This window comes from Oncorhynchus gorbuscha, linkage group LG14, assembly GCF_021184085.1.
Source record: "Oncorhynchus gorbuscha isolate QuinsamMale2020 ecotype Even-year linkage group LG14, OgorEven_v1.0, whole genome shotgun sequence".
Taxonomy (NCBI): domain Eukaryota; kingdom Metazoa; phylum Chordata; class Actinopteri; order Salmoniformes; family Salmonidae; genus Oncorhynchus; species Oncorhynchus gorbuscha.
The window spans coordinates 73240193-73255046 of record NC_060186.1 but is presented as its reverse complement, the minus strand read 5'-3'; the positions used below and the strand labels follow the sequence as shown (position 1 = coordinate 73255046).

Sequence of the window (14854 nt, the reverse complement as noted above, 5' to 3'; positions counted from 1 at the left end):
CGAAGTAGGGCTGTAAACTGGATATATACTTGTACTATAAGAGTGAAAGCACAGTGAGAAAAGCAATAGCAGGTAGCTGTTTGTTTGTGGTGAGGGAGTGAGTGGAAAGGGTTTCTTCAGTGAAAGGGTTTCTTCAGCCGGTACTATGGAGATGAAGAGAGGTGGAAAAGTAAGTAAAGTGTTCATTTCCTGCCACTAAGAGGTGTAGCCACTAGCTAGCTACCACTGACACTAGCTAGCTACCACTGAAGGAACACTGACTCACAGACCAGAGGCTAACCTAGGGCTCTTTTTTTGCTCCTTCACTCTCTCACTCTCTCTTCCTCTTCCTCTTCTCTGTCTGTCTTTCTTTACCTTTCCGCCAGTCTATCTCCCTCTCTTTGGGAAGACATGCTTTGTTAGACTAACATTTACCTTTCATGAAATACTAAGTCATTGTATTTACTTACTAACGAACAGTTATCTGAACAACTAACTAACATACTAACTAACTATCATCCTGCTTCTCCTACGTCATTGTTTTTTATTTTGGTTTCTTTCTTCTCCCATCCCTTATTAACAACCGTTTTGTTCACTATTCTTTTGATTTCCTTTCTTCCCCTTTTCCGGAAAGCAATCAGGCATTGGACACGCTATGGTAAACATACTGCATTGTCTGGTAGATATCATTCTTATTGTCTTTTTTTTGGGTTTGCCGTGTGTCCCTCCCCCCTCTTCTTTTTCTTCTTATAATTTCAATTTCATCCTAGACATCTTATCAAACAGGAAATGGGATTGTATTACCAACAGCTTTCTTCAGTTCTCAATATCCTCTCTGGTCTCTCAACCTCTTCCCCCCCCTCCCCCCCTCCACTTTTTTCAGTCCGTCTTTTACTTCTTCTTTTATTCCTCATCGCTACGAAGTTCACAGAGGTTCTTCGAGTCTCAAATAAACCACCAGATTCCCCCCCTCTGACCTTTGATCTTTTGTCAGGGATGCATGAAAAATTGATGTTTTTTTCCACCCCAAAAAAAATCTCAACATTTTTTGTGAGGACCGTCGCCACCCAAGAACTGAGAGAATCTCCGCCACAATCCAAACAACAAGAGTGAATCTTCAACAAGCCAGCAGCCGCCAAAACTCCGGTCCGGGCTCTAAAATGCTAAACAGAAACAAAATGGCGACAGAGAGACAAAATGGCGACCCCTTTCTTTACCGGATCTCTGACAGTTGTTTCCAACACACTCTGGCGCATGGCATGCCTACCACCGCTCATCAATGCCTTTTCATCTCCTGACCTCTGAAATCATATGACTTTTACACTTTCACCCTCCTCAGCCATAACCACTAACACTTCACTTTCACGTTCACTCATCTTCAACCTATCACTCTATATCACTGTCCTGTCCCCCCCACCCCTTCCCTGCATGTTGTGTTGGTCGCATGCTGGTTACAGTGGTGTCTGTGTGTTGTGGCTAACATTACACCCTCCCCCTCCTGATCCCCTTGACTTGATTGGTGGAGGTACCCCATCTCCCGATTGGCTTGATCATGCCTTGTATGACATCAAATCGTTTATACCCCTTACATGTCAAACATATTTGTGTTTCTGTTAACTTCTGAAGAATGAAAACCTTGGTTTCCGCATTTGTGAAGTTGTGTGATAATCCTCCCTATGTAATGCATGTGTGTGTATAAGGCCGAGTGTGTGTGACTGATAGTGTGTGTGTGTATATGCGTGTGATGTTTTGTATAGTTACAAATTGAACCCAGAAACCTAAGACAAGTACAAGCAATTTGTCCTTGGCAATTTGTCCATTTTTACTAACCCTCTCCTAACCTGAACTATCCAAACCGAATGAGATTCCATTCTCTTACCCCCATCAAAAGATAAAGAAAATGTGGTCCCCTGCTCTGACATATTTTCTTCATCTGTCCTGTGAACCTACCTATTACTAAACCCATTAAATACTACCTCAAACGCTGTCTGAACCAAACTCTCAAACTATTGCTCCAAGGTACAAACCTACTAGGTACTATCTACTACAGTGGCTTCAGAAAGTATTCACACCCCAAGACTTTTTCCAACTTTTGTCGTGTTCCAGCCTGAGTATTTTATCATTAGCCTACACACGACACGCCGTGATGTCAAAGTGGAATCATGTTGTTAGACATTTTTATAAATTAATAAACTATTAAGAGTCAATAAGTATTCATTTGTTATGGCAAGCCTAAGGAAGTCACATAATGAGTTTCATGGACTCACTCCATGTGCAATAATAGTATTTATTATGATTTTTTTCTGTAACTCACACATACAACTATCTGTAAGGTCCCTCAGTCAGACAGTGAATTTCAAAGACAAATTCCACCACAAAGACTGGGACGGTTTTCCAATGCCTCACAAAGAATGGCACTTATTGGTAGATACCAAAATTAGACACTGAATATCCCTTTGAGCATGGTGAAGTTATTAATTACAATTTGGATGGTGTATCAATACACCCAGTCACTACCAAGATACAGGCGTCCTTCCTAACTCAGATGCCGGAGAGGAAGGAAACCACTCAAGGATTTCACCATGAGTCCAATTGTGACTGAGTTTAATGAGTGTAATAGGGGAAAACTGGATGGATCAACAATATTGCAGTTACTACCTGCACAGAATAAGGCACTAAATTAATGCTACAAAAATATTGGCAAAACTATTTACTTTTTGTCCTGAATATGAAGTGTTATGTTTGGGGCAAATCCAATAGAACACATTACTGTGTACTAAGCACAGGCAAAATCCTAAAGGAAAACCAGGTTCAGTTTGCTTTCCACCAGACACTGGGAGATGAATTCACCTTTCAGCAGGACAATAACACAAGGCCAAATCTACACTGGAGTTGCTTACCAAGAAGACAGTGAATGTTCCTAAGTGGCCGAGTTATAGTTTTGACTTAAATCTACATGAAAATCTATGGCAAGATCTGAAAACGGTTGTCTAGAGATGACCAACAACTAATTTGACAGAGCTTGAAGAATTTAGAAACAAATAATGGGCCAATGTTGCACAATCCAGGTGTGGAAAGCTCTTAGAGACATACCCAGAAAGACTCACAGCTGTAAGGTGCTTCTACAAAGGATTGACGCGTATGGGTGCTTCAGTAAACGTAATACTTGTGTTTTTAATTTTCAATACATTTCCAAAACATTTCTCAAAACATGTTTTCTATTTTGTCATTATCGGTTATTGTGTGTAAATGGGTGAGAAAATAAATATATTTTAGCCATTTTGAATTCAGGCTGTAAACACACAAAAAATCTGGAATAAGTCAAGTGGTATGAATACCTTCTGAAGTCACTGTAGCTACTAGTTACGATATACTAGGAACTAGCTACTAGCCCAGGTGATCTCAGTCAGGAGTAAAATACATAGATATAGTCCATTAGGTCATATCAGACCAAGGAGAGAGGTGTGTGTGTCCTATACATACTGAAAAAGCAGTTCCACCTCAGCGACTAATGCCTTGGCTTTGGTATGTGTTACCCTATAACAGGTGACCATCTCTGTGGATGGGATCCTCACCACAACAGGCTATACCCAGGAAGACTACACCATGCTGGGGTCTGATGACTTCTTCTACGTGGGTGGGAGTCCTAGTACGGCTGACCTACCTGGTTCTCCTGTCAGCAACAACTTCATGGGATGTCTGAAAGAGGTAGGTTTAGGTTAGGGGGACAAATACACATACACACACACACAAATGCAAACACACACACACACACAAACCCTATCCCGCCCACACACAGACACACACATCCACTAAGCTAGTCAGAGCGGTTGAATTACATATGTAAAATCAGCAAGGTTGTCCTCCGCTAAGCAGCAGCAGCAGCAATGAGAAATTAAATGGCATTATCAATGAACGCTGCTGAGCTGGCAGACCAGGGAAGTGCTCAGCAGCCATTCAATACTTCTCAGCTTAATCTAATTTACAACATTCACAGCAGTTAGTTGTGTGTTAGAAAATGGCCCCCGAATACTTTCCTGTCATATGTCATTTGCAGTCTAAACTTGACTGTAGTAAAGCAGTGGATTACTGTACTCCAGTCCTAGTGCTCACTACCAAGAAAGGGCATGTTGGTGTGATAGGACACAACCTATTGTTGTTGTTCTAGGATATTTTAAATATATATATAAAACATGTACTAAAATGTACTTTAGAATGTACATGAATGTACTAAAATGTACTTTAGAATGTACATGAATGTACTGAAATGTACTTTATAATGTAATAAAATGTGATTTAGAATATACAAAAAAGTACTTTAGAATGTACTGCAATGAACTTGTGGTTGTTTCACCTAGTCTCCCCTTAAGATGGATGCCCTACCTGTTAGCCACTCTGTATACGAGTGTCTGGGAAAATGAATGAAATGTTTGAAAAAGAAAAGGAGAGCTCACTGTAGGAGCTCAGATCCAATAGATGAATAACCAACGTTTGGACAGTCAAGTGGTCTTCATCAGGATATAATGACAAGCACTGCAGGTCACTAGTTTATACAGTTTGAAAGGACACACATGTGTCAGTAATCATGGCTGGCTGGGACTTGATTTCATTGGTCGATTTACAGATATAAATAGAACACATAAAAGCATGAATGGATTACATACGATCATTGATACAATGTGGCCTATAAAATATAATTTACAATGGATAGAAAAAACACAATAATCACACGAATGGCTTCAGATCAAACTCAAATGCTAAACTCTGATATATAACCCCAAAATATCCCGCACAACGTCTCATTGCGCCTCGATCCTGATGGAAACTATAAGGGTAAAGGCTGCGCTCAATGCAATGGCACTTATACATGTAAACACATGCAAACATCCTCAACATCCTCAAACAGGGAAACGGATCCCAATCAAAGGTGCTCCGCTAAGGCAGTTATTTATCTTAGAATTTGTACTTGTGGTAAAAAGGATGTGGGCAAAATGAAGCGCAAACTAAATTTAGTTTGTGAGTCCCGATGGGACATATAGGCAGGCCTATGTTGCCACATTGTATCTATGATTGTATGTAATCAATTCATGCTTTTTATATGTTCTATTTATATCTGTAAGTTGACCAATGAAATCAAGCCACAGACGACCATGAGAAGAGACACCTGCGTGTCCTTTCAAACTATATAAACTAGTGACCTGCAGTTTTTGTCGTTACACCCTGATGAAGACAGCTTGGCTGTCCAAATGCTGTTTATTCATTTATTGCATCTGAGTTCCTAGTGTGCGGCTCTACTTTACTTTTTCAAGTGTTCTACTCCACTAGCCAGCACCTCTCGTAAACAGGTGTTCTACTCCGCTAGCCAGCACCTCTCGTAAACAGGTGTTCTACTCCACTAGCCAGCACCTCACATAAACAGGTGTTCTACTCCGCTAGCCAAAACCTCTAATAAACAGGTGTTCTACTCCGCTAGCCAGCACCTCACGTAAACAGGTGTTCTACTCCACTAGCCAGCACCTCACGTAAACAGGTGTTCTACTCCGCTAGCCAGCACCTCTAATAAACAGGTGTTCTACTCCGCTAGCCAGCACCTTACGTAAACAGGTGTTCTACTCCGCTAGCCAGCACCTCTAATAAACAGGTCTTCAACTCCGCTAGCCAGTACCTCATGTAAACAGGTGTTCTACTCCGCTAGCCAGCACCTCTAATAAATAGGTGTTCTACTCCGCTAGCTAGCACCTCACATAAACAGGTGTTCTACTCCGCTAGCAAGCACCTCTAATAAACAGGTGTTCTACTCCGCTAGACAGCACCTCACGTAAACAGGTGTTCTACTCCGCTAGCCAGCACCTCACGTAAACAGGTGTTCTACTCCACTAGCCAGCACCTCACGTAAACAGCCTCAGATAAACAGGTGTTCTACTCCGGTAGCCAGCACCTCATGTAAACAGGTGTTCTACTCCGCTAGCCAGCACCTCTAATAAACAGGTGTTCTACTCCGCTAGCTAGCACCTCACATAAACAGGTGTTCTACTCCGCTAGCCAGCACCTCTAATAAACAGGTGTTCTACTCCGCTAGCCAGCACCTCATGTAAACAGGTGTTCTACTCCGCTAGCCAGCACCTAATGTAAACAGGTGTTCTACTCCGCTAGCCAGCACCTCATGTAAACAGCCTCACATAAACAGGTGTTCTACTCCGGTAGCCAGCACGTCACGTAAACAGGTGTTCTACTCCGCTAGCCAGCACATCACGTAAACAGCCTCACATAAACAGGTGTTCTACTCCACTAGCCAGCACCTCACATAAACAGGTGTTTTACTCCACTAGCCAGCACCTCACGTAAACAGCCTCACATAAACAGGTGTTCTACTCCATTAGCCAGCACCTCACGTAAACAGCCTCAGATAAACAGGTGTTCTACTCCGGTAGCCAGCACCTCACATAAACAGGTGTTCTACTCCACTAGCCAGCACCTCTCGTAAACAGGTGTTCTACTCCGCTAGCCAGCACCTCTCGTAAACAGGTGTTCTACTCCACTAGCCAGCACCTCACGTAAACAGGTGTTCTACTCCGCTAGCCAGCACCTCTCGTAAACAGGTGTTCTACTCCACTAGCCAGCACCTCACATAAACAGGTGTTCTACTCCGCTAGCCAGCACCTCTAATAAACAGGTGTTCAACTCCGCTAGCCAGTACCTCATGTAAACAGGTGTTCTACTCCGCTAGCCAGCACCTCTAATAAACAGGTGTTCTACTCCGCTAGCCAGCACCTCTAATAAACAGGTGTTCTACTCCGCTAGCCAGCACCTCTAATAAACAGGTGTTCTACTCCGCTAGCCAGCACCTCTAATAAACAGGTGTTCTACTCCGCTAGCCAGCACCTCATGTAAACAGGTGTTCTACTCCGCTAGCCAGCACCTCATAAATAAACAGCCTCACATAAACAGGTGTTCTACTCCGGTAGCCAGCACGTCACGTAAACAGGTGTTCTACTCCGCTAGCCAGCACATCACGTAAACAGCCTCACATAAACAGGTGTTCTACTCCACTAGCCAGCACCTCACATAAACAGGTGTTCTACTCCACTAGCCAGCACCTCACGTAAACAGCCTCACATAAACAGGTGTTCTACTCCATTAGCCAGCACCTCACATAAACAGGTGTTCTACTCCACTAGCCAGCACCTCACGTAAACAGCATCAGATAAACAGGTGTCCTACTCCACTAGCCAGCACCTCACGTAAACAGCCTCAGATAAACAGGTGTTCTACTCCGGTAGCCAGCACCTCACGTAAACAGGTGTTCACATAAACAGGTGTTCACATCACGTAAACCAGCACCTCACATAAACAGGTGTTCTACTCCACTAGCCAGCACCTCACATAAACAGGTGTTCTACTCCACTAGCCAGCACCTCACGTAAACAGCCTCACATAAACAGGTGTTCTACTCCATTAGCCAGCACCTCACATAAACAGGTGTTCTACTCCACTAGCCAGCACCTCACGTAAACAGGTGTTCTACTCCGCTAGCCAGCACCTCACATAAACAGGTGTTCTACTCCGCTAGCCAGCACCTCTAATAAACAGGTGTTCTACTCTGGTAGCCAGCACCTCACATAAACAGGTGTTCTACTCCACTAGCCAGCACCTCACATAAACAGGTCTTCTACTCCGCTAGCCAGCACCTCACGTAAACAGGTGTTCTACTCCGCTAGCTAGCACCTCACATAAACAGGTGTTCTACTCCGCTAGCCAGCACCTCTAATAAACAGGTGTTCTACTCCGCTAGACAGCACCTCACGTAAACAGCCTCACATAAACAGGTGTTCTACTCCGCTAGCCAGCACCTGACATAAACATGTGTTCTATTCCACTAGCCAGCACCTCACGTAAACAGCCTCACATAAACAGGTGTTCTACTCCGGTAGCCAACACCTCACGTAAACAGGTGTTCTACTCCGCTAGCCAGCACCTCACATAAACAGGTGTTCTACTCCACTAGCCAGCACCTCACATAAACAGGTGTTCTACTCCACTAGCCAGCACCTCACATAAACAGGTGTTCTACTCCACTAGCCAGCACCTCACGTAAACAGCCTCACATAAACAGGTGTTCTACTCCATTAGCCAGCACCGCACATAAACAGCATCAGATAAACAGGTGTCCTACTCCGCTAGCCAGCACCTCACGTAAACAGCCTCAGATAAACAGGTGTTCTACTCCATTAGCCAGCACCGCACGTAAACAGCATCAGATAAACAGGTGTTCTACTCCGCTAGCCAGCACCTCACGTAAACAGGTGTTCTACTCCGGTAGCCAGCACCTCACATAAACAGGTGTTCTACTCCACTAGCCAGCACCTCACATAAACAGGTGTTCTACTCCACTAGCCAGCACCTCACATAAACAGGTGTTCTACTCCGGTAGCCAGCACCTCACAGAAACAGGTGTTCTACTCCACTAGCCAGCACCTCACATAAACAGGTCTTCTACTCCGCTAGCCAGCACCTCACGTAAACAGGTGTTCTACTCCGCTAGCCAGCACCTCTAATAAATAGGTGTTCTACTCCGTTAGCTAGCACCTCACATAAACAGGTGTTCTACTCCGCTAGCCAGCACCTCTAATAAACAGGTGTTCTACTCCGCTAGCCAGCACCTCACATAAACAGGTGTTCTACTCTGGTAGCCAGCACCTCACATAAACAGGTGTTCTACTCCACTAGCCAGCACCTCACATAAACAGATCTTCTACTCCGCTAGCCAGCACCTCACGTAAACAGGTGTTCTACTCCGCTAGCCAGCACCTCTAATAAACAGGTGTTCTACTCCGCTAGACAGCACCTCACGTAAACAGGTGTTCTACTCCACTAGCCAGCACCTGACATAAACATGTGTTCTATTCCACTAGCCAGCACCTCACGTAAACAGCCTCACGTAAACAGGTGTTCTACTCCGCTAGCCAGCACCTCTAATAAACAGGTGTTCTACTCTGCTAGCTAGCACCTCACATAAACAGGTGTTCTACTCCACTAGCCAGCACCTCTAATAAACAGGTGTTCTACTCCGCTAGCCAGCACCTCACGTAAACAGGTGTTCTACTCTGCTAGCCAGCACCTCACATAAACAGCCTCAGATAAACAGGTGTTCTACTCTGGTAGCCAGCACCTCACATAAACAGGTGTTCTACTCCACTAGCCAGCACCTCACGTAAACAGCCTCAGGTAAACAGGTGTCCTACTCCACTAGCCAGCACCTCACGTAAACAGCCTCAGGTAAACAGGTCTTCTACTCCGGTAGCCAGCACCTCACATAAACAGGTCTTCTACTCCGCTAGCCAGCACCTCACGTAAACAGCCTCAGATAAACAGGTGTTCTACTCTGGTAGCCAGCACCTCACATAAACAGGTGTTCTACTCCACTAGCCAGCACCTCACATAAACAGGTGTTCTACTCCACTAGCCAACACCTCACATAAACAGGTCTTCTACTCCGCTAGCTAGCACTTCACTTAAACAGGTGTTCTACTCCGCTAGCCAGCACCTCTAATAAACAGGTGTTCTACTCCGCTAGCTAGCACCTCACGTAAACAGGTGTTCTACTCCGCTAGCCAGCACCTCAGGGAAACAGGTGTTCTACTCCGGTAGCCAGCACCTCAGGTAAACAGGTGTTCTACTCCGGTAGCCAGCACCTCACATAAACAGGTCTTCTACTCCGCTAGCCAGCACCTCACGTAAACAGGTGATCTACTCCGCTAGCTAGCACCTCTCGTAAACAGGTGATCTACTCCGCTAGCTAGCACCTTTGGCTCTGTACTCCAGCACAATACATTATTTACCGTTAATTTCTATTGGGCACAAATAATCTGAAACACAACCAAAACAAACAGGAAATGCATCCAACAAGTTTGTAGAGTCAAGCTTGATTATTTAATTCTTATTTATTTAACTAGGCAAGTCAGTCAAGAACAAGTCCTTATTTTACAATGACGGCCTACCCCGGCCAAACACTCCCCTAAACCAGGCAACATAACTCCCAATCACTGCTTTTTGTGATAAAGCCTGGGATTGAACCAGCATCTGTAGTGATACCTCTAGCACTGACATGCAGTGCCTTAGACTGCTGTGCCACTTGGCAGGAGGGTGTTAGGAATATGGGACTAAATCCTGAACTTTTGACTACTTTATTACACATATAAGTTAATTTTGTCCCAAAAACTACGTACAGAAAGTGCTGTAATGGTTCACCCCATATAAACGGTTCTCCCCATATAAACGGTTCACCCCATATAAACGGTTCTCCCCATATAAACAGTTCTCCCCATATAAACAGTTCTCCCCATATAAACAGTTCTCCCCATATAAACAGTTCACCCCATATAAACAGTTCTCCCCATATAAACAGTTCTCCCCATATAAACTATTCACCCCATATAAACAGTTCTCCCCATATAAACAGTTCTCCCCATATAAACAGTTCTCCCCATATAAACAGTTCTCCCCATATAAACAGTTCTCCCCATATAAACAGTTCTCCCCATATAAACTGTTCACCCCATATAAACAGTTCACCCCATATAAACAGTTCTCCCCATATAAACAGTTCTCCCCATATAAACAGTTCTACCCATATAAACTGTTCTCCCCATATAAACAGTTCTCCCCATATAAACTGTTCACCCCATATAAACAGTTCTCCCCATATAAACTGTTCACCACATATAAACAGTTCTCCCCATATAAACAGTTCTCCCCATATAAACAGTTCTCCCCATATAAACAGTTCACCCCATATAAACAGTTCTCCCCATATAAACAGTTCTCCCCATATAAACAGTTCTCCCCATATAAACAGTTCACCCCATATAAACAGTTCTCCCCATATAAACAGTTCTACCCATATAAACTGTTCTCCCCATATAAACAGTTCTCCCCATATAAACAGTTCACCCCATATAAACAGTTCACCCCATATGGATGAAAATACCCTCAAATGAAGGCTGACAGTCTGCACTTTAACCTCATAGTCATGATATCATTTCAAATCCAAAGTGCTGGAGTGTCAATCTGTATCAGTAGTGTAAATCAGAGTGGTTGCCCCTCCAGCATTATTATCAATCACAATGTGACTGGTGGAGTGGAGAGGCATAGGTAGTATCCCAGATTGTACCTTATTTCTTATTTAGTGCACTACTTTTGACCAGAGGCCCATAGGGAATAGGGTGCGATTTAGGATGCATCCACAGCATGTGATCCACGATGGACTGCATTTTGTTGCATGTCCAGCCTGGCTTGACTGACTGACTGTCTGCTGGGTCTATCCCTTACAACCATGTTCACTCTGCCGTGGCTCTGTCTGGTCTGATGAACTCTGCCTGCCAGCACACTGCCTCTATCCCTTTCTCTCTCTCTCTCTCTCTCTCTCTCTCTCTCTCTCTCTCTCTCTCTCTCTCTCTCTCTCTCTCTCTCTCTCTCTCTCTCTCTCTCTCTCTCTCTCTTGATCTGTCTCTCTTCATGTCCCCCTCCCTCTCCTCCTCTGTACACAGCTGATGAGGGATGACTCAGTTAATTTGGACCCACTGGATGGTTGGATCACGCTTCATCACTGCCTCTCTCTTCCAATGCTTTTCTCATGGAACAGAGGGAGGAGGAGGGATGGAGGAGGTGGGAGGAAGGCCAGAGCTGGAACAGAAGGAGAAGGACAAAGGGAGGAAGAAGGGGGAGGGCCAGAGTGAGACGATGAAGGAGGGATGGAGTGGGGTAGAAGGGGGGAGGGCCAGAGTGAGAGGGTGAAGGAGGGATTGAGTGGGGTAGAAGGAAGAGGGGTTGGACTCCTCTCTCTCTCTCCCTCCCTGACTATCTCCCTCCCTCTCTCTCTCTCCCTCCCTGACTATCTCCCTCCTTCCCTCTCTCTCCCTCCCTGACTATCTCCCTCCCTCCCTCTGTCTCCCTCCCTGACTATCTACCTCCCACTCTCTCCCTCCCTGACCATCTCCCTCCAACTCTCTCCCTGACTATCTCCCTCCCTCTATCTCCCTCCCTGACTATCTCCCTCCCTCTCTCTCCCTCCCTGACCATCTCCCTCCCACTCTCCCTCCATGACTATATCCCTCCTCTCTCCCTCCCTAAATATCTCCCTCCCTCTCTCTCCCTCCCTGACTATCTCCCTCCCTCTCTCCCTCACTGGAAGTAAAAGAGAATGTTACTGTAGTCCTCCTCTATTCTCTGCACCCTCCACACCCACTAGGCATAGGGACGATAGCAGCATCACTCCCCGTGTGCAACCGTGTGGGCCAGCAATCATGTGACGTGAGCCAGTGGGCAGTGAGGCGGTAGCGGTGGCAGCCATGTCCCCTGGCGTCCACAGGGCACCAGCGCCAAGCCAAGCAGGCCAGGGTTCTAAAGAGTCAGCTTGTGTAGTAGCTCTGCTCTGAGAGGCTGTTGTGGTTGCTACTGTCATCCAGATTGTGGATGGAGGGGAGGAAGCTGGATTAGGGAAGGACGAAGGGAGGGAGGAAAGCAGGGAGGGAGTGAGCGAGAGACCAACATTTGCCATTTGGGAGGAATGTACTGCCCACATCATCCTCAAAGTCATCATCAGCCCTGTTCTAAATTTAACCGAACCAGTCTCTGCTCATTTCAGTTTAAAAAATATATTTAAATCATACACAGCACACGTTTGCTCAGAGGCACGCAGGGATACTCCTCTAACCCCTGACCTTTGCTTGCGTTTGACCCCAAGGGATACACTCAGCAAGCTCTGCAGTAAACAGACACACAACAATGTGGCCCCTGTCTCTCTACATTGAAAGCCCCACACATCCATACAATGTACATGGTTTTGATATGCGGCCTTTGTCATTCTAGTGGCAGTATAACTTAAGGATTAATGGAGGAGGAAGAGGAGGAGGAGGAATGGAGGAGGAGGAGGAATGGAGGAGGAGGAGGAGAAAGAAATTGAGGAGGAAGAGGAGGAGGAGGAATGGAGGAGGAGGAGGAGGAGGAGGAGGAATGGAGGAGGAAGAGGAGGAGGAGGAGGAATGGAGGAGAGATGGAGGAGGACAAGGAGAAATGGAGGAGGAGGAGGAGAAGGAGAAGGACAGATGGAGGAGGAGATGTGATCGGAGGAAGAGAAGCCTGTGCTTGCATTATAAATGACCCCAGCTTGGCTAAGAGACGTCAGGGATGGCCGTTGGATAGCATAATAAACCTCTGACCGTAACAAAGTGGAAGATGAGGGATGCAAGGCCTGCATTCCAAATGGGACTCTATTCATTTCATAGTGCACTACTTTTGACCAGAGTCCATAGGGCTCTTGGAAAAATGAACGCACCATATAGATCATAGGGTGATATTTGGGACGCAACGTAGGAAAGGCAGTGTATTAATGATCACCATTGGGTTAATGATGTTGTTAATGATCAACAGAGCAGGATGGAGTGGCCGTCCCATTCATAATCTGGAGTTATTATTATACAGAACGATTGATTGTGGTGTATTAGTGTGTCCTTGAATAACGAGGGAAAAAGATGGTGGTGTACAGGCCCCTGGACCCCTGAAGGGCCTCTTCTCACTGTCAGACAAGGTGGGAGGGAGGAATAGATAGAAGGCAAGGTGATACTAAATAAGTCTGTTCTGGTTCATCTCAAGAGAAACAGCCCTGGTTCGTTCTACCTCAAAAAGTACAAGAAAGAGGATTTGACACCCCATCATCTCAGAATGTTCTGAAATATTTCCGTAGTTACCATTAGCGGTCCTGAAACTTGTTGTTGAAATATAATTTGATCGATGAGAAATTAAGCTAATAAATTGCACCCAAATTGGCCATTTTCATTTATAGGATTCAGGTAATATTCAATAAATATAGTACCCAACATCCGATTTGAATAAACATATTCCTACCAATGAGTAAGCCATGATGCATACCCCCCCATCATCCCCAAAATATCAAAAGCCACCCACGGAACACAGACGCCCCCCCACACCCCATACCAATCCCACCCCATCACCAGTATGCAGTATCAGTACTCTACATTTGACAAGTAGTATGAAGCTGTGGCTTGGAGTATTATTTTTTCATACTATTTAATGTATTCTATTTGAATCTGGTGTTTTTGTACAGAGAAATGTGTCATTGAAGTTGCTTGCATTCGTCATCCTATGTTGTAGACTCAAAAGTGGCGCAACTGTCTAAAGCACTGCATCTCAGTGTGAGAGGTGTCACTGCATTCCCTGTTTCAAATCCAGGCTGCATCACATCTGGCCTTGATTGGGAGTCCCATAGGGTGGCGCACAGTTGTCCCAGTGTTGGCTGGAGTAGGCCGTCATTGTAAATAAGAATTTGTTCTTAAGTTACTTTTTTTTTTTAAGTAGTGTGGAAGTTGCAAGTTTTGACCACTAGATGCCCCTGTTCCTGCTATACAACCACAGTATGTTACCAATCCGGATGGTCTCTTGTGTTAATTAACATTTCCTTTGCACCTTTGGGAAGAAAACCAATAGATTTGTCTCATTATGAAAGTAAATTGTGTGGTCATCCTCACAATTCAAGCTGTGTGTGGATTTTGCCCATTTCATTGTATTTGTCATGTCTTACTCATTGGTACGAAGACGTTTGGTCCAAATCAGATTTTGTCCACAATATTTATTTTAATATTATCTGAATCCTATAAATTAAAATGGCCAATCTTGGTGCAATCAATTAGCTTAATTTCTCAGAGAGAAAAATAACATTTCAACAAAATATATATATATATATATTTTTTACCTGTCTTTATTTTTACCTGTTTCTAACTACAGAAACAATTCCAGAACAGTCTGTGATGGTCAAATCAAATCAAATGTATTGGTCACATACGCGTGTTTAGATGTTATT

The 14854-nt window shown here is 44.6% G+C and overlaps 1 protein-coding gene across 1 annotated transcript in view; it reads left to right on the top strand.

Moving 5' to 3' along the window:
- Positions 1 to 14854, top strand: part of LOC123995391 (neurexin-3-like) — an 834015-nt gene that overhangs the window by 365164 nt on the left and 453997 nt on the right. The window contains exon 7 of the mRNA XM_046298964.1: positions 3526 to 3687. Within this exon, the coding sequence (XP_046154920.1) occupies positions 3526 to 3687 (162 nt within the window). The remainder of the gene's footprint in view (positions 1 to 3525; positions 3688 to 14854) is intronic.